The sequence below is a fragment of the Triticum urartu genome, chromosome 6A (assembly GCF_056163025.1).
Source record: "Triticum urartu cultivar PI428250 chromosome 6A, HENAU_Tu73, whole genome shotgun sequence".
Taxonomy (NCBI): domain Eukaryota; kingdom Viridiplantae; phylum Streptophyta; class Magnoliopsida; order Poales; family Poaceae; genus Triticum; species Triticum urartu.
In genome coordinates this window covers 282,103,713-282,124,561 of record NC_141878.1, presented here as the reverse complement: position 1 = coordinate 282,124,561, position 20,849 = coordinate 282,103,713, and the positions used below count along the sequence as shown (strand labels likewise).

Here is a 20,849-nt window from a genome sequence, read left to right as displayed (position 1 = left end):
CACATTATTTCTCTGATCACTCCATTACAGTCGTCAGCGACGCACCATTGTCAGAAATTCTGAACAACAGAGATGCAACTGGTCGAGTGGCAAAGTGGGTGATTGAACTCCTTCCCTTGGATATCAAGTTTGATGCAAAGAAAGCTATCATGTCCCAAGCAATAGTAGATTTCCTCATCGAGTGGGTTGAGCAGCAACTACCGACTCAGATTCACTCGGAGCATTGGACCATGTTCTTTGATGGATCCAAGATGCTGAATGGTTCGGGTGCTGGGGTGGTTTTGGTATCCCCCCGAGGAGACAGACTCAGCTGCGTTCTTCAAATTCATTTTGATTCCTCCAACAATGAGGCTGAATATGAATCACTTCTGTACGGGTTGTGTATGGCCATTTCACTCGGCGTCCATCGCTTAATGGTCTACGGTGACTCAGATCTGGTGGTTAATCAAGTAATGAAAGAATGGGACGTCAGGAGTCCAGCTATGACTGGTTATTGCAATGTGGTGAGAAAGTTAGAGAAGAAGTTTGACGGGTTAGAGCTCCATCATATACCCCGACTGAAAAATCAAGCGACTAATGATTTGGCAAAGATAGGTTCCAAGAGAGAGACCATTCCTAGCAATGTGTTTTTGGAACATATTCATACACCTTCAGTTCAGGAAGATCCTTTTTACAGAAGAGCCCCCACAACCTAAGAGTGCCACTGATCCGACTAAAGTCGAAGTCCCAGCCATGGTCGACTTGATCATGGAGGTTTTGGTCATCACTCCCGACTGTACAATGCCATACATTGCATACATTCTTAGGAAGGAACTCCCAGAGGATGAAGAAGAGGCACGACAGATCGTCCGTCGATCCAAAGCCTTTACTGTGATAAGAGGACAGTTGTTCAAAGAAAGTGTAACGGGAGTCAGCCAGAAATGCATAACACCAGAAGAAGGTCGAGTGATCCTCAACGACATCCACTCGGGGACCTATGGTCACCATGCGTCTTCTTGGACCATTGTGGCCAAAGCATACCGAGCGGGATTTTATTGGCCACGAGCAAATGAAATGGCGAAGGAAATAGTCGACAAAGGTGAAGGTTGCGAGTTTTACTCCAACATGACTCACAAGCCTGCATCAGCCCTGAAGACCATTCCGCTCATCTGGCCCTTTGTTGTCTGGGGGTTAGATATGGTTGGACCTCTGAGGACTGATACGTCTCCAACATATCTACAATTTTTGGTTGTTCCATGCTATTATATTATCAACCTTGGATGTTTTATATGCATTTATATGCTATTTTATATGTTTTTTGGGACTAACCTATTAACCTAGAGCCCAGTGCTAGTTTCTGTTTTTCCTAGTTTTAGAGTATCGCAGAAAAGGAAAATCAAACGGAGTCCAATTGACCTGAAACTTCACGGAACTTATTTTTGGACCAGAAGAAGCCCACGGAGTATCGGAGATGGACCAAAAGAGTCCCGGGCTGCCCACGAGGCCCTGGGCGCGCCCCCTGCCTCGTGGACAACCTGGAGATCCACCGAAGTACTTCTTCCTCCTATATATACCCATATACCCTAAAAACTTCGGGGAGCACAATAGATCGGGAGTTCCGCCGCCAGAAGCCTCCGTAGCCACCGAAAAACCAATCTAGACCCGTTTCGGCACCCTGCCGGAGGGGGCAATCCCTCTCCGGTGGCCATATTCATCATCCCAGTGCTCTCCATGACAAGGAGGGAGTAGTCCACCCTCGGGGCTGAGGGTATGTACCAGTAGCTATGTGTTTGATCTCTCTCTCTCTCTCGTGTTCTTGAGGTGGTACGATCTTGATGTATCGCGAGCTTTGCTATTATAGTTGGATCTTATGATGTTTCTCCCCCTCTACTCTCTTGTAATGGATTGATTTTCCCTTTGTAGTTATCTTATCGGATTGAGTATTTAAGGATTTGAGAGCACTTGATGTATGTCTTGCGTGGGATACCCGTGGTGACAATGGGGTATTCTATTGATCCACTTGATGTGTTTTGGTGATCAACTTGCGGGTTCCGCCCATGAACTTATGCATAGGGGTTGGCACACGTTTTCGTCTTGACTCTCCGGTAGAAACTTTGGGGCACTCTTTGAAGTACTTGGTGTTGGTTTGAATAGATGAATCTGAGATTGTGTGATGCATATCGTATAATCATACCCATGGATACTTGAGGTGACAATGGAGTATCTAGGTGACATTAGGGTTTTGGTTGATTTGTGTCTTAAGGTGTTATTCTAGTACGAACTCTATGATAGATCGAACGGAAAGAATATCTTCATGTTATTTTACTACGGACTCTTGAATAGATCGATCAGAAAGGATAACTTTGAGGTGGTTTCGTACCCTACAATAATCTCTTCGTTTGTTCTCCACTATTAGTGACTTTGGAGTGACTCTTTGTTGCATGTTGAGGGATAGTTATATGATCCAATTATGTTATTATTGTTGAGGGAACTTGCACTAGTGAAAGTATGAACCCTAGGCCTTGTTTCAACACATTGCAATACTGTTTACACTCACTTTTATCATTAGTTACCTTGCTGTTTTTATATTTTCAGATTACAAAAACCTTTATCTACCATCCATATACCACTTGTATCACCATCTCTTTGCCGAACTAGTGCACCTCTACAATTTACCATTGTATTGGGTGTGTTGGGGACACAAGAGACTCTTTGTTATTCTGTTGCAGGGTTGCTTGAGAGAGACCATCTTCATCCTACGCCTCCTACGGATTGATAAACCTTAGGTCATCCACTTGAAGGAAATTTGCTACTGTCCTACAAACCTCTGCACTTGAAGGCCCAACAACGTCTATAAGAAGAAGGTTGTGTAGTAGACATCAAGCTCTTTTCTGGCACCGTTGTCGGGGAGGTTAGCGCTTGAAGGTATATCTTTAGATCTTGCAATCGAATCTTTTTGTTTCTCGTTTTATCACTAGTTTAGTTTATAAGATAAAACTATAAAAAAATGGAATTGAGTTTTCCTCATACGCTTCATCTTTTTAATATCTTTTGTAAGTATGATGGAAAGGAAAATTGTGCCAAAGTGTTAGAAGAAGAATGCTATAAAATGTTTGGCACTAAATCTTTGAATGATGAGCATGATTGCAATGTTGTTAGTATGAACTCCTTGAATATCCATAGTACTAATGATGATTGCACTAGTTATGATGAAAATGTCTCCTATAAACATGTCAATTTTTGTGGAGTGCATTGGGTTTGCAAGTACACACCAAATAGGGAAGATAGATATTGCAATAGGCATAAGCATTTAGAAACTAAATGGTTGCAAGAATGGCTAATTGTTAGTGCTGAAAATTTAAAATTTCTTAGCCATACTTGTGAACTTTGCAATGAACATGGTAATTTAAATATCAAATGCAAATTGTTTCATGATCGAATCGTGTCCAAAAATTGTGATGATTTTATTTCCCTTGCACATTATAATGAACTTAGTTTGATTTTGGGTAATGAAGAAATGAAACGTCAAACTAAGATTATAACCTCGAGAAATTCCTCGATATTGATCTAGAAGAAATTTATATGTATTGTGCGGTGAATTGCATTGAAAATCCTTATATTGACAATTATATAAAGAAAAGAAAAGAAATATAAGATGAAGAGAATACTAACGAAAGGGAAGAGACCTCCCAATATCCTCCTATTATTTCTTATGATGAATCAGGTAACGAGGAGGAGCCTTCTATTCAACCAATCTCATTAATAAGGAGCTCCAAAAAGAGGATTGAACCCACACATGATGTGGTGAAGAAGAAGAAAAGATGGAGAAGCAAAGGTAAAAAGGTATGTCTGTCAAATGATGTTGCTCCTATTACTCCTTGTGATGATGATAATTGCTATACTATTGGTGCTATCCATACTATTAGTGATGAGAGTGATTATGCTTATGATATGAAAAGGCCCAAGCTTGGGGATGCTATGTTTGATGAAGATGATGTTTTTGAGAATATATTTGCTACAATTAATGTTAGTCCCAAGCTTGGGGAAGCTATGTTTAATGAAGATGATATTTTTAGTCTCCCAAGTTTTGATATGTAAATTTATTATGATGATAGCATGCCTCCTACTTAAGATGATTATATTGATGAAAGTGGGTTTGGAAGAGTGTCAACTTTAGGAAGTAATGATCCCACTATTTTGGAGGATGTTGAATCTTATTATGACAATTATGAAAGTGGATTTGGAGAGGTCATGACTTTATTTAGTAATGATTCCACTATCTTGGAAGAGGTTTCAATTGATTATGATGAGAACAAAGTTGCTACTTGTGATGATTATTGTGATGATACTTATGCTATAAAAAGTAATAATGATTATATTTATAAAACTTTTCATGATTATTATTACCCCTTTTCTGAACATTACTCTTTTAATATGGAAACAATTTATAGTATACGAGTTTCTTATGATACTCCCACTATTCCGAATGAGAAGAATTTTGCTTATGTGGAGAGTAATAAAATTTCTATGCTTGTAGATCATGAACAGAATGCTTTATGTGATAGTTATATTGTTGAATTCATTCATGAAGCTACTGAAAATTATTATGAGGGAGGAATATATGATTGTAGGAATTGCAATAATATCAAGTTTCCTCTCTATGTGCTTAAAGTTTTGAAGTTATGCTTGTTTTGCCCTCCTATGCTAGTTGATTATTGTTCTCATAAGTTGTTTAATCACAAAATCCCTATGCATAGGAAGAGTGTTAGACTTAAATGTGCTAGTCATATTCTTCATGATGCTCTCTTTATGTTTGAATTCTTATCTTTTATGTGAGCATCATTGAAATCATCATGCCTAGCTAGGGGCGTTAAACGATAGCGCTTGTTGGGAGGCAACCCAACTTTATTTTTGTTCCTTGCTTTTTGTTCCTGTTTAGTAATAAATAAATAATCAATCCTATGTTATGATTGTGTTTTTTATGTTTAATTAGTGTCTGTGCCAAGTAAAGCCTTTAGGACCTTCTTGGGTGATTGTTATTTGATCTTGCTGTAAAAAACAGAAAGTATGCGCTCACGAAAATAGTTTTAGTTTTCTACCAGAGAGCGATAAAATACTAATTCTAACTGCAGTAGATCATTATATAAATTGCCTAGGATTTCCTAATTTCTCAGGATTTTTGGAGTTACAAAAGTATTCAAGAGTAACAGATTACTACAGACTGTTTTGTTTTTGACAGATTCTGTTTTCATTGTGTTGTTTGCTTATTTTGATGAATCTATGAGTATTATCGGAGGGTATGAACCATAGATAAGTTGGAATATAGTAGATATTACACCAATATGAATTTGGAATGAGTTCACAACAGTACCAAAAGTGGTGATATATTTTCTTATACTAACGGAGCTTACGATTTTTCTGTTAAGTTTTGTGTTGTGAAGTTTTCAAGTTTTGGGTAAAGATTCGATGGACTATGGAATAAGGAGTGGCAAGAGCCTAAGCCTGGGGATGCCCAAGGCACCCAAAGGTAATATTCAAGGACAACTAAGAGCCTAAGATTGGGGATGCCCCGGAAGGCATCCCCTCTTTCGTCTTCATTCATCGGTAACTTTACTTGGAGCTATATTTTTATTTACCACATGATATGTGTTTTGCTTGGAGCGTCATTTCATTTTCTTTTGATTTGATTGCTGTTTGAATAAAATACCAAGATCTGAAATTATTAAATGTTAGAGAGTCTTCGCATAGTTGCATAATTATTCGACTACTCATTGATCTTCACTTATATCTTTTGGAGTAGTTTGTCATTTGCTCTAGTGCTTCACTTATATCTTTTTTAGAGCACGGTGGTGGTTTTATTTTATAGAAATAGATGAACTCTCATGCGTCACTTATATTATTTTGAGAGTCCTAAGCAGCATGGTAATTTGCTTTGGTTATGAATTTAGTCCTAATATCATGGGCATCCAAGAGGGATATAATAAAAACTTTCATATAAAGTGCATTGAATACTATGAGAAGTTTGATACTTGATGATTGTTTTGAGATATGAAGATGGTGATATTAGAATCATGCTACTTGAGTAGTTGTGAATTTGAGAGATACTTGTGTTGAAGTTTGTGATTCCTGTAGCATGCACGTATGGTGAACCGTTATGTGATGAAGTCGGAGCATGATTTATTTATTGATTGTCTTCCTTATGAGTGGCGGTCGGGGACGCGCGATGGTCTTTTCCTACCAATCTATCACCCTAGGAGCATGCGCGTAGTACTTTATTCGATAACTAATAGATTTTTGCAATAAGTATGTGAGTTATTTATGACTAATGTTGAGTCCATGGATTATACGCACTCTCACCCTTCCACCATTGCTAGCCTCTCTAGTGCCTTGCAACTTTTGCCAGTACCTTAAACCCACCATATACCTTCCTTAAAATAGCCACCATACCTACCTATTATGGCATTTCCATAGCCATTCCGAGACATAATTGCTTGGTTAGTATGCTTGAAGTATTATTAATTTTATGTCAATATTAAACTTTTGTCTTGAATCTTATGGATCTGAATATTCTTGCCACAATAAAGAGAACTACATGGATAAATATGTTAGGTAGCATTCCACATCAAAAATTATGTTTTTATCATTTACCTACTCGAGGACGAGTAGGAATTAAGCTTGGGGATGCTGATACGTCTCCAACGTATCTATAATTTTTGATTGTTCCATGCTATTACATTATCAACCTTGGATGTTTTATATGCATTTATATGCTATTTTATATGATTTTTGGGACTAACCTATTAACCTAGAGCCCAGTGCCAGTTTCTGTTTTTTTCCTTGTTTTAGAGTATCGCAGAAAAGGAAAATCAAACGGAGTCCAATTGACCTGAAACTTCACGGAACTTATTTTTGGACCAGAAGAAGCCCACGGAGTATCAGAGATGGACCAGAAGAGTCCTGGGCTGCCCACGAGGGTGGGAGGCGCGCCCACCCCCCTGGGCACGCCCCCTGCCTCGTGGATAGCCCGGAGATCCATCGACGTAGTTCTTCCTCCTATATATACCCATATACCCTAAAAACTTCGGGGAGCACAATAGATCAGGAGTTCCACCGCCAGAAGCCTCTGTAGCCACCGAAAAACCAATCTAGACCCGTTCTGACACCCTGCTGGAGGGGGCAATCCCTCTCCGGTGGCCATCTTCATCATCCCGGTGCTCTCCATGACGAGGAGGAAGTAGTCCACCCTCGGGGCTGAGGGTATGTACCAGTAGTTATGTGTTTGATCTCTCTCTCTCTCTCTCGTGTTCTTGAGGTGGTATAATCTTGATGTATCGTGACCTTTGCTATTATAGTTGGATCTTATGATGTTTCTCCCCCTCTACTCTCTTGTGATGGATTGAGTTTTCCCTTTGAAGTTATCTTATCGGATTGAGTCTTTAAGGATTTGAGAACACTTGATGTATGCCTTGCGTGGGATACCCGTGGTGACAATGGGGTATTCTATTGATCCACTTGATGTATGTTTTGGTCATCAACTTGCGGGTTCCGCCCATGAACCTATGCATAGGGGTTGGCACACGTTTTCGTCTTGACTCTCCAGTAGAAACTTTGGGGCACTCTTTGAAGTACTTTGTGTTGGTTTGAATAGATGAATCTGAGATTGTGTGATGCATATCGTATAATCATACCCACAGATACTTGAGGTGACAATGGAGTATCTAGGTGACATTAGGGTTTTGGTTGATTTGTGTCTTAAGGTGTTATTCTAGTGCGAACTCTATGATAGATCAAACAGAAAGAATAGCTTCATGTTATTTTACTACGGACTCTTGAATAGATCGATCGGAAAGGATAACTTTGAGGTGGTTTCGTACCCTACAATAATCTCTTCGTTTGTTCTCCGCTATTATTGACTTTGGAGTGACTCTTTGTTGCATGTTGAGGGATAGTTATATGATCCAATTATGTTATTATTGTTGAGGGAACTTGCACTAGTGAAAGTATGAACCCTAGGCCTTGTTTCAACACATCGCAATACCATTTACGCTCACTTTTATAATTAGTTACCTTGCTGTTTTTATATTTTCAGATTACAAAACCTTTATCTACCATCCATATACCACTTGTATCACCATCTCTTTGCTGAACTAGTGCACCTATACAATTTACCACTGTATTGGGTGTGTTGGGGACACAAGAGACTCTTTGTTATTTGGTTGCAGGGTTGCTTGAGAGAGACCATCTTCATCCTACACCTCCTACGGATTGATAAACCTTAGGTCATCCACTTGAGAGAAATTTGCTACTGTCCTACAAACCTATGCACTTGGAGGCCCAACAACGTCTACAAGAAGAAGGTTGTGTAGTAGACATCAAGGAATGGTAGGAGTGGCTTCAATCATGTATTTGTGGCAGTCGACAAGTTCACTAAATGGATTGAAGCCAAGCCTATCAAAAGCCTTGAAGCCAGTACCGCGGCCAGCTTCATCAGAGAGTTAACATTCAGATATGGTGTTTCACACAGCATCGTCATTGATAATGGGTCGAACTTCGATTCTGATGAGTTCAGAGCATTCTGTGCTTCCCAAGGCACTCGAGTCGACTATGCTTGAGTCGCCCATCCCCAATCGAATGGAAAAGCTAAAAGAGCAAACGAATTGGTTCTCAAAGGACTGAAACCCCGGTTGATGCGTGATCTCAAGCATGCAGTAGGCGCTTGGGTCGATGAACTTCCATCAGTACTTTGGGGATTGATGACAACGCCTAATCGCTCGACTGGTCGAACGCCATTCTTCTTGGTCTATGGGGCTGAGGCTGTACTTCCGAGTGATTTGCTTCACGATGTACCCCGAGTCGAGCTTTTCTCAGAAGATGAAGCAGAACAGGCTTGGCAAGACGTAATTGATCTCCTAGAAGAGGAAAGAGAGATGGCCCTGATCCGGTCGACCATTTATCAGCAAGACCTGTGTCGATTCCACGCCAGAAACGTGAGGGGTCAGAGATTTCAAGAGGGAGACTTGGTTCTTCGAGTGGATCAGCAGAAACCACACAAGCTCGCTCCTGCTTGGGAAGGCCCCTTCATTGTCACCAGAGTGCTCCACAACGGAGCATACCACTTATACAATGACGAGCAGAAGAAATACGAGCCACGCGCTTGGAATGCGGAGCTGCTCCGCCCCTTTTACACTTAAGCATTCAGACTGTTGAGATGTAATAAGAAGTACCTTTCAGTTTGTTTAATCAAATACATGGTTTTGCAACCTCCTAAATGATTGTTATTACTTATACATGTGTCCAAAATCCCCCAGTGGGTGGCTTAGCCGTGAATCCGATTCCCCTAAGTTTCAAAAAAAAAATCCCACCGAGTGAGGGGCAATCCGCTCACTCAGGGGCTTAGTTGCGAACCCGATTCGCCTAAGTTTCAAAAATCCTACCGAGTGGAGAGCATGCCTCCCACTCGGGGACTTAGCTGCAGTCCAGTACTCGCCTAAGTTTCAAAAATCCTACCGAGTGGTGAGCAACCCTCCCACTCGGGGGCTTAGCTACAGTCTAGTACTCGCCTAAGTTTCAAAAATCCTACCGAGTGGTGAGCAACCCTCTCACTCGGGGACTTAGTTGCAGTCCAGTAGTCGCCTGAGTTTGAAAAATCCTACTGAGTGGTGAGCAACCCTCCCACTCGGGGGCTTAGCTACAGTCTAGTACTCGCCTAAGTTTCAAAAATCCTACCGAGTGGTGAGCACACCTCCCACTCGGGGCTTAGCTGCAGCCCATACTCCCCTAAGTTTGAAAAATCCTATCGAGTGGTGAGCAACCCTGCCACTCGGGGGCTTAGTTGTAGTCCAGTACTCGCCTAAGTTTCAAAAATCCTACCGAGTGGTGAGCAACCCTCCCACTCGGGGGCTTAGATGCAGTCCAGTACTCGCCTAAGTTTAAAAAATCCTACCGAGTGGTGAGCAACCCTCCCACTCGGTGGCTTAGCTGCAGTCCAGTACTCCCCTAAGTTCAAAAAATCCTACCGAGTGGTGAGCAACCCTCCCACTCAGGGGCTTAGCTGCAGTCCAGTACTCGCCTAAGTTTCAAAAATCCTACCGGGTGGTGAGCAACCCTCCCACTCGGGGGCTTAGCTGCAGTCCAGTACTCGCCTAAGTTTCAAAAATCCTACCGAGTGGTGAGCAACTCTCCCACTCGGGGCCTTAGCTGCAGTCCAGTACTCGCCTAAGTTTCAAAAATCCTACCGAGTGGTGAGGAACCCTCCCACTCGGGGGCTTTGCTGCAGTCCAGTACTCGCCTAAGTTTTAAAAATCCTACCGAGTGGTGAGGAACCCTCCCACTCGGGGGCTTAGCTGCAGTCTAGTACTCGACTAAGTTTGAAAAATCCTACCGAGTGGTGAGCAACCCTCCCACTCGGGGGCTTAGCTGCAGTCCAGTACTCGCCTAAGTTTAAAAAATCCTACCGAGTGGAGAGCAACCCTCCCACTCGGGGGCTTAGCTGCAGTCCAGTACTCGCCTAAGTTTAAAAAATCCTACCGAGTGGTGAGCAACCCTCCCACTCGGGGGCTTAGCTGTAGTCCAGTACTCGCCTAAGTTTCAAAAATCCTACCGAGTGGTGAGCAACCCTCCCACTCGGAGGCTTAGCTGCATTCCAGTACTCGAATAAGTTTCAAAAATCCTACCGAGTGGTGACCAACCCACCCACTCGGGGGCTTAGCTGCATGTAACGCCCTCGATGCGGCTATATCTCCCACGTGTCGAAGCACGACTTAGAGGCATAACCGCATTGAAAGCAATGTCGCAAGTGAGGTAATCTTCACACGACCCATGTAATACATAAGGGAAAGAGATACATAGTTGGCTTACAATCGCCACTTCACACAATACATGAATAAAGCATTACAACATCCAGATACAATCAAGGTCCGACTACGGAACCAAAATAAAAGAAGACTACCCCAAAAGCTACACAGATCCCCGATCGTCCCGACTGGGCTCCACTACGGATCAACTGGAAATGGAAAAACAACACAACGAACAAAGTCTTCATCGAGCTCCTCCTTGAGCTTGGTTGCGTCACTACACGGTTCAACGGCACCTGCAAGCTGGTTTTGGAAGTATCTGTGAGTCATGGGGACTCAGCAATCTCACACCCTCGCGATCAAGACGATTTAAGCTTATGGGTAAGGTAAAGGTATGAGGTGGAGCTGCAGCAAGCGACTAGCATATATGGTGGCTAACATACGCAAATGAGAGCGAGAAGAGAGAGCAAAGGCACGGTCGAACAACTATGATCAAGAAGTGATCCTAGAACAACCTACGTCAAACATAACTCCAACACCGTGTTCACTTCCCGGACTCCGCCGAGAAGAGACCATCATGGTTACACACGCGGTTGATGCATTTTAATTAAGGTCAACTTCAGGTTTTCTACAACCGGACATTAACAAATTCCCATCTGCCCATAACCGCAGGCACGTCTTTTGAAAGTTCAAATCCCTGCAGGGGTGTCCCAACTTATCCCATCACAAGCTCTCACGGTCAACGAAGGATATTCCTTCTCCCAAGACAATCCGATCAGGCTCGGCATCCAGGTTACAAGACATCCTCGACAATGGTAAAACAAGTCCAGCAACACCGCCCGAATGTGTCGACAAATCCCGATAGGAGCTGCACATATCTCGTTCTCAGGGCACACTCAGATGAGACTAGCTACGAGTAAAACCAAGCCTCAAGTTTCCCCGAGGTGGCCCCATAGGCAGCTCGGTTCGTACCAACACTTAGAGAAGCACTGGCCTGGGGGGGGGGTTAAAATAAAGACGACCCTTGAGTCTGCAAAACCCAAGGGAAGGTGGTAGGTTGTTAGTGCAAATGGTAAAACCAAGGTTGGGCATTGCTGGAGGAGTTTTATTCAAGGCGAACTGTCAAGGGGTTCCCATTATAACCCAACCGCGTAAGGAATGCAAAATCCGGGAACATAACACCGATATGACGGAAACTAGGGCGGCAAGAGTGGAACAAAACACCAGGCATAAGGCCGAGCCTTCCACCCTTTACCAAGTATATAGATGCATTAATTAAATAAGAGATATTGTGATATCCCAACAAAATATCCATGTTCCAAACATGGAACAAGCTCCAATCTTCACCTGCAACTAATAACGCTATAAGAGGGGCTGAGCAAAGCGGTAACATAGCCAAACAACGGTTTGCTAGGACAAGGTGGGTTAGAGGCTTGGTTTAACAATATGGGAGGCATGGTAATCAAGTGGTAGGTATCACAGCATAGGCATAGCAAAAGAGCAAGCAACTAGCAAGCAAAGATAGAAGTGATTTCGAGGGTATGGTCATCTTGCCTGAGATCCCGCAAGGAGGAAGAACGAGTCCATGAAGATGACAAACGGACGTAGTCGAACGGATCCTCACAAGCACGACGTTATCGGAACCAACCCGAAGCAGCAACACCGGAAAGAAGCACACAACATAGTAAATAACCACCACATAAGCATGGCACGAAGTGCAAACAAGTATGATGCATGTCCGGTTTAATGAAGCATGGCATGGCAAAAGTGCACAAGCAATCCTACAAATTAAGTGGAGCTCAATATGCAAAGGTGCATATTGACGAAACACCACGACAAGTTATTTAGTTCGATCTCGTTTATGTACCCAACAATATTAAATGTTGATTAACATGGCAAGGGGTGAAGCACAACAAAACTACCTATCTAGGCAAGTTTAAATGAGGCCGGAAACAACGAACAATGATTTCGGTAAAACCCCATATAAATATTTTAAGGTTTGGTACTGTTCTACCCTAAACACAATTTTAGTGTTGTTAAACATGCAAAGTAAATCCACCATGTTAAACTAGGCATTTTTCTACCCCATTTACATATAAAGTTTGTTTAAAACCGAGCTACGGTTATTAAGTTATGAATTAAATCATTTTAGCATGGCATTAGGCAAATTTAACCAAACAACATTTTAAACATTTTAAACATGGATGAAAATGACATATTATGAAACTAGATGCAATTCTAAGCATTTTTCATATACAAAGTTTTTACATGTGGTGCTTAGTTTGTGAGATATTAAATGCATGAAGGCTAAGGGGTTTTCTGTAAATCTGCAAATCCCTGGAAATTAGCTAAATTCGCAAAACCAAAAAAACATCCACTGGGCCGAAACTGAACTGGCCCAGCAGTAAGAAAAAAGGAGGGGGCGCTTGGGGTGGCCTCACCCATGGGCTTCGGCCCGTTTGAGGAGGAGGGGTAGGCCGGCAGGGCGCGCATCTGGCACCGGGCGCTTGGCAGGCCGGCCCACTCGGGCGCTGGATGGATCGCCCGTGCCGATCCCACTAGATCGAGGCAGGGACGGGCGCGGTCAACGGGCGTGTTCTGCTCGCTCGACTCTGAAGAAAAAAGGAACAGCAGCAGGCGCAGCGAGACTTGCAGCGGCAGGTTCATTGCAGGGGCGAAGCAGGGAACTTGACGGGCGACGCGGGCGACCTCCGGCGAGGGACTTGGCGCGATCCCGACGATGTGAACAAGGTGAGGAGAAGCGGATCCAGGCGGGGCGTCCGGGAAAAGGGGCACGGGGCGGACCCAACGGAGACAACGGGGACGTGGCGGCGCTTGGCGGCGAGCTTGAGGCGTCAGCCACGGGAGCTCTGGCGAGTCCCGAGGAGAAGAAGAGCGGGCGGGGATGCAGGACCGGGCGCGAGCTTGGGTTGTAGCCACCCATGGCGCTACAACAGGAAGGCTGCGGTTTGGAACACGGAGGATCAGGCGAGGGGATGCGCCATCTCCGGCGGTGGCGCGAGTTCCTAAGCGGAGGCAAGGTCTTGGTGACAGCGCTGGTTGCCTGGTCGAAGACGGTGACGAGGAAGGTCGGGCGAGGCAGCTTGAGCTCGGCGGCTGGACTCTTCCCGTAGCCAAACAGAGAGGGAGGGGATTCGGGTAAGAGAGAGAGATGAGAGAGCCAGAGGAAGGAGGGGACGGAGAAGAGGTGCGGCGACCTGCTAATGCTTGATGGTGAAGGGATCTTCGATGGCGTTGCTGCTTGCGGCAGCACACGGAAGCACGAGAGTATGCAGGGGGTTCGAGCGAGGAAGCAATAGAGGATGGAGGAGGAGGCAATGTGGCGCTGGTCGGTTGGTGGTTTGGATCGGATCTGGGGGGATCCCGAGAGAGTGGCGGCGGCGCTAGGGTAGGATCCCTAAAAATTAGGGTTGTCCAAACTGGACTAGGGATAGACTATAAATATATATATGGAAAAGAAGGGAGTTGGATTATCCGATCAAAATCCGACGGTCGAGAATAGATAGGCTAGGAAAGTCTAAGTAAGAAACAAAGACATTTTGTAGACGTTTGGGGATGATTCGGACCCATCGGTAACGACAGCCCTATTCGGGTTCGGGACAACTTCCGGACGCGTGCGCGAGGGGTTCGATGCACTGCGCAAAGAGGGGTAGGCTGGGCCTAGGTGGAACTGTGGAGAGCGGGTTGGTCTGAGAGAAGAGGGGAGAGATGCAGCCCAGCAGGGTTTTCGGAGACCGAAAACGTCCGACGAAAAGACCGGCTATACTGCCGCTATAGTTTAACGGTTGGGCTATCAAATGAACTCCGAATGCGATGAAACTTGACAGGCGGTCTATCTACACTATAATAAGACCACACGTCAACTTTCATCCCATTCCGAGAACATTTTCCGGCCACTTCTAAAATACTATTTCAGACATGCCGCAGGCGCGTGCAAGTGAGTCTGGCCTCAGAACGGACAACAGAAGGAACTGGGAGACCCGGACGAATGCAAGTTTGAAAACATGATGATGCAATGCGGATGATGACATGATAAGATGCAACACGCAAGCAAATGACATGGCAACAACAGCGAATAACAGGAAGACACCTGGCACATCGGTCTCGGGGCGTTACACTGCAGTCCAGTACTCGCCTAAGTTTCAAAAATCCTACCGAGTGGTGAGCAACCCTCCCACTCATGGGCTTAGCTGCAGTCCAGTACTTGCCTAAGTTTCAAAAATCCTACCGAGTGGAGAGCAACCCTCCCACTCGGGGGCTTAGCTGCAGTCTAGTACTCGCCTAAGTTTAAAAAATCCGACTGAGTGGAGAGCAACCCTCCCACTCGGGGCTTAGCTGCAGTCTCGTACTCGCCTAAGTTTTAAACATGCTCTATCCTTATCCGCAAGGACGATGAGGTGCAGGTCGACCATGACCTTATCCTTGGAGCTACGACAAAAATACAACATCCGCTCCATCCTTATCTACAAGGACGATGAGGTGCAGGTCGACCACGACCTTATCCTCGGAGCTACGACACAAATACAACGTCTGCTCCATCCTTACCCGTAAGAACGGCAAGGTGCAGGCCGACCACGATCTGCCCTCGGAGCTTCGCCACAAATACAACGTCCGCTCCATCCTTACCCGTAAGGACGACAAGGTGCTGGTCGACCATGATCTGCCCTCGGAGATTCGCCACAAATACAACGTCTGCTCCATCCTTATCCGTAAGGATGGCGAGATGCAGGTCGACCACAATCTACTCACGATTCACTCGACTGAGCTGCGTCACAAAGTCAATAGCAACTCGAACTGCAAGAAACAAGTCCCGCGCAAAGAGTCAAAAGATTCAAAAGCAACCTAAGTTCAGATAAAATCCTAAGGTTCCAGAGCACGGATTAAAGTACTCGGGCATCAGGCCCAAAGGAGTTTAACGGATACAAAATCACTCGGCATTCCGAGGCAAATTTAAGGCGAGGCATAAAGTTTGTTCACTCCACAGGAGGAGGGCTTGCAGGCTCGACGAACTCGTCCAGATCAATCCCGTCAGCAATCCGAGTGGCAGCAGCAATGAAGGTTTCCATGAATGATCGGAAGTCATGCCGCTTGGTATTGGCAACTTTGATTGCTGCCAGCTTCTCTTCTCGGGCTTCCTTGTAGTGGACCCGAACCAGTGATAGAGCCACGTCAGCACCACATCAAGCAGGAGACTTCTTCCATTCTTGCACTCGGCCAGGGACCTCATTGAGTCGAGTCATCAGAGACTCGAGATCATTTTTAAGCGTCGCCTTTGGCCAGAGTGCTGTATCGATGCGCGACACAACCACCTTCAGGCGAGCAAGGTAGCTCATAACACTGGCAACACGGGATTCCAGTCGAAGCACATTCATCGCAGCATCATCACCGACGGGAGAAAGGACAGGGTCCAGACCTGTCTTGACCCGCCCAGTCTCTTCTTCGAAGTTTTGAAAGAATTCTATAAACCCAAAGAAATAATGAGTCGACGAATGCCTGATGAATCGACGACAGTTAAACAGTCGAACAAAGGGAGTTACCTTCAAGCATAAGGAACAACTTTTTGGCGAGTGCCCCCAGATAAGCCTCTAGGTCATTTCTCTTACGAGAAATGCCTTCAATCTTCTCGTTCAGAGCAACTTTGTCCTTCTTCAGATGGGTCGCTTCTTTGTTGGCCTCGGTGAGAGATGCCTTTAGCTTGGCGTTGTCTTCCTCCAGTGCTCCGACTGAAGCCAGCTTCTTGTCAGCAAGTGCGGCCTTTTCCTTAGCTTCTTTCTGCGCAGCTGCAAGGTCAAGATCCTTTTGCGCCAAGGCTTGCTTCATTTTCTCTGAAGAATGTGCACCCGTGTCAAGGAAAGGAACAAAGAGATAATTCGAGAGATGGTCAAGATAAATAGTCGACAGGTCGTTACCTTCCGCACCAACTACTTCGTCTCGAGCCTTTTTCAAGTTTTGATTGGCTAGTTCCAAATCAAGGATGAGTTGCCTCTACTTTTCCTCGAATTCGGCGAACTTGGAAATAAGCTCACAGGATTTCTACAATCGGCAAAAGATACATTAATGGACGAGATCAAAGATCATTCGCTTCTGAGTGAATAGAACTCTAAGACTACTGCAGAATCAAACATTCTACAGTAGTCTCGGGGACTACACCTAGTGGGTGCACTTATCGTGCCCCCACTAGTTTCTACTCGACATGGCCTGCCCATACTGAGTAAAAAAAGAGAGGAAGACATACTCAGACCCCAACCGACTGCCAGCAGTCGACTGCGGTCTCGGGGACTACACCCAGCGGGTGCACTTAGGTGTCCCCACTAGTTCGGATTCCACTCGACATGGTCCACCCAGACCAAGTGGAAGAGTGAAACAACAAAGACATTTTTTATCAAGGCCTCCGTCGAATCACACATTCGGCGGCGATCTCGGGGACTACACCCAGTGGGTGCACTATGTGTGCCCCCACTAAACCAGAACTACAACCGACACAACTAGGAAAGTTACTCGTCATAAATTCAAACACCCAGTGGGTGTGCAGATGCGAAGTGCAGAATAACAGGAAGTTGCACGGAGAAAAGTTTTCAGGTAGCGTATCCTAACAGAACAAGCAACAAGATAAGAGTTCATTCGGAAGCCAACTTACTTGGACATTGGCTCGAAGGGCCGCACTAGCGTCATAAGCAGCCTGACTATTTTCGTGCACCACCTTCACTCGCTCCATCATTATGCCAGCTTGGCGAATGGCTTATGCGTCGGCGTCGGCCTGGCTTTCTGGAAAGTGATGAGTGGTAAAGAATGGGGTTGACGGCGCGGTCACGACAACTTGAAGTGCCGAGACATGAGGCTGGATAGTTGAAGCAAACACTGGTGCAGTCGACGATGTGGGGCGTTCACTTGATATTGGAGCAGCGAAAGTAACATAAGCCTGAGTCACATCTTCAGGATGTTGGGTCACTAGTTCTGCCACCGGCACCGATTGGGACGTCTTGCCAGTTGATGCCTTCTTACTCCTCCTAGGCCTCAGCGACACGTCCTCGTTGTCATCCGGAAGATCAATGACATGAGGAGGAGCTACAAAGAAGAGTTAGTTGTTGGAATTCAGTCGGTCAACAAAATGGCTGAGAAAGCAAAGGCAAGTTTGCAAAAATCATACCCGGGTTAGAAGTGACCGTTTCTTCTACTCCTTCGTCATCATCCCTGTAGGCAGAAGTCCCAGAAGTGGTAGCTCTGCAAGTTTATAGATTCAATCGGACAAATGAGAAAGAGAGTCGACAACATAAATCCTCGATCAAAAAGTGGAGACAAGACACTTACGCACAAGCGACGGGGACGTCAATCTTCATCTTGGGCAGGGCCTTCCGAGGCTTTGGTTCTGTAATCTTTTGCTGCTTCGGGGCCTTCTCAGTCAGCACAGGGGTAGAGGTCCAAGTGCACTTGGGAAGTTTTCCCGCTCGACCTAGCTACTTCTCCACGGACACTTGTCAGGTCGTGCTTATGTTTGGAACGCTTTTCAGTGCGAGGCGGTGACTCGACTTCCTCACTGCTGCTTGAGTCCTCGCTTTCCTCCTCCTCTTCCCCTCCGTCAGATTGCCTATCCATGCTTTCACCTCCACTCGCCCCCCCCTTCCGGGTCCTGCTCCTGTTCTCCGTTGGGCATCGAGTACATCTCAATGAGAGCCTGAAAGACAATAAGTGGAACAAATGTCAGTCGATTGGCAAAAAGCAATTACATGATAGATCAAAAAACACTCGGAAGATAGAATTGGACCTAGTCTAGTTCATATGAGTTGTCGAGTGGAGGGATTCTCCTAGACCCCCTGGGGTTATCTTTGTTGCCAGTGATGCCACTCAACCACTGCTCCACTGTATCCTCGTCGACTTCTTCTGGGTGGATCCGAGTGGTATCTTCGAGGCCCGAATACATCCACATCGGATGGTCGCAAGCTTGAAGTGGCTGAATGCATCGTCTGAGGAAGACCTCCAGTAGATCCATGCCAGTTACACCATCACGAACAAGCTGGACCACTCGCTCGACCAGCACCGTCACCTCCTCTTTCTCCTTCGGAGTCACTTTCAAGGCAGTGGGCTTCTCGACTCAAGCCATGGAAAAGGGGGGAAGTCCAGTCGACTGCCCTGGAGTCGGCTGGTCTTTGCAGTAGAACCAGGTCGACTGACAACCTCTGACTGACTTGGGAAGAATCCTGGCTGGGAAAGTACTTTTTCCTCTCATCTGGATCCCAAGACCACCGCACATCTAGATCACGTGTGTCCTCTCATCACTCGGATTGGCCTTTTTGACCGATTGAGATCGACAGGTGAAAATGTGTTTGAAGAGGCCTCAGTGTGGTCGACAACCCAGGAAATTCTAACACATGGACACGAATGCAGCGAGGTACACGATAGTATTGGGGGAAAAGTCATGAAGTTGTGCCCCAAAGAAGTTCAAGAAACCTCGAAAGAAAGGGTGGGGAGGCAAAGAAAAACCACGGTCGACAAGGTGGCGAGGAGCACATACTCACCCTCCCGCGGCCGCGGCTTGCTCTCGCCCTCCGGGAGACGCGCTGACTTGTGGGGAATCAGTCCTCCCTCGACCAGATTGTTGATGTCGTCTTGCCGGATTGTCGGCCAAATCCAAACTCCCTGGATCCAGCCGCGCGGCAGGCCGGATCTCGACGAGGATCCGCCCCGGCTAGTCTTATTCCCCTTCGCCTTCGCCTTCGCCTTCTTCGCGTGCTCCAATCCTGCTGTCTTCTCCTTCCCCATTGCAGCGAATGGAACTCGAGCGGGACGGCAACGCCAAGAGAAGAGGTGGATCTGGTGGAGAAACAGAAAAGAATGAGAGCGAGAGAATGGGGCGCACTGTGCATAAATCCCCAGCTACGTCGCCTTATATGAGGTCTTCTCTTGAGTGGCTGACTTGTGGGTCCAAGCAATCCCGTCAAATACCGCAACAGTTGCGCGCGCAGTACGTGGCAAAAAAGGTGGCACGGGAATCGAGGCGCCCCTACCTAATCTTCTCCGATTACTGCGGCCTCCTCCACCCCGCGCACTTCCCAAAATTCAAATCCCGCAGGATCCGCAAGCAGCAGAGCAGCCTGTTAGACGGAAGATTTTCTCCATATCAACATTCGAAGCTTTTCAATAAAAGTTCACTCGACCAACTAAGAATGGATCAAGGCGACTGACAAAGAAGTTGAAGTCATCGTGATTGGTCATTTGATCTCAGTAGGCGCTTCCAAAGCACAAGAATTGAGTTGGCAGTATTTTCAACTCCTTCTCCACTCGGACCCTGAACCATTCGGGGGCTAATGATGAAGCTATGTACCTAGGGTAGGGTCAAAGGCCTGACCTAGACACCCTCCACTAGGACATCACCCTAAGTCCAGAAGTATTCAAGGGACACCTTCATCCACTCGACCATCAACGTTCCACTCGGAAGACTCAGTGTCACTCGACCATGATGATGGTCACTCGATGATCAGAAGACCTAAAGCCACTCTGTATAGCAATGGTCGAACGTTTACTCTGTAGATTTAATGGTCATTAAGTCACTTTATTGCTGGCGTTACCAGAAACGCCCCACCTTTATGTACCTTAAACCCTGTGTAACTGAGGGCTGGAGGGGTCCGACGCACTCTATATAAGCCACCCCATCCTCTGGCATAAGGGTTCGCACCCCCTGTAACACACACACACACACGCATAATCCAGTCGACCGCCTCTGGGCACCGAGACGTAGGGCTATTACTTCCTCCGTGAAGGGCCTGAACTCGTAAAACTTTTGTGTACAACTTCTCCATAGCTAGGATCTTGCCTCTACATACCTACCCCCATTCTACTGTCAGTCTTAGATCCACGACACATGCCTCATGAGACGTCTTGGTGAAGACAACAAGCCCGGCGACAGCCGGAGAGAGCGACCCCTGGATGGAGGAGAGGTTCGCCTGGTCCTGCCCCGTCCAAACACGGTGAGCCGGACTGTAGACCGGACCGTGCACGCTGTCCACCAGTGGGGGGGGGGGGAGGAGAGAGCCGTTGACGTAGCCAAGCAGGTAGTGGCTC

General features: G+C 45.9%; 1 protein-coding gene across 1 annotated transcript; it reads right to left on the bottom strand.

Moving 5' to 3' along the window:
• Nucleotides 1-15,973: 15,973 nt before the first annotated feature.
• Nucleotides 15,974-16,613, bottom strand: LOC147965007 (uncharacterized). The gene is made up of 2 exons (XM_087528107.1): nucleotides 16,331-16,613; nucleotides 15,974-16,251 (listed from the first exon to the last, which is right to left on the bottom strand). The coding sequence occupies exons 1-2, from the start codon at nucleotides 16,611-16,613 to the stop codon at nucleotides 15,974-15,976; spliced, it is 561 nt and encodes a 186-aa protein (XP_087384233.1).
• Nucleotides 16,614-20,849: the final 4,236 nt, after the last annotated feature.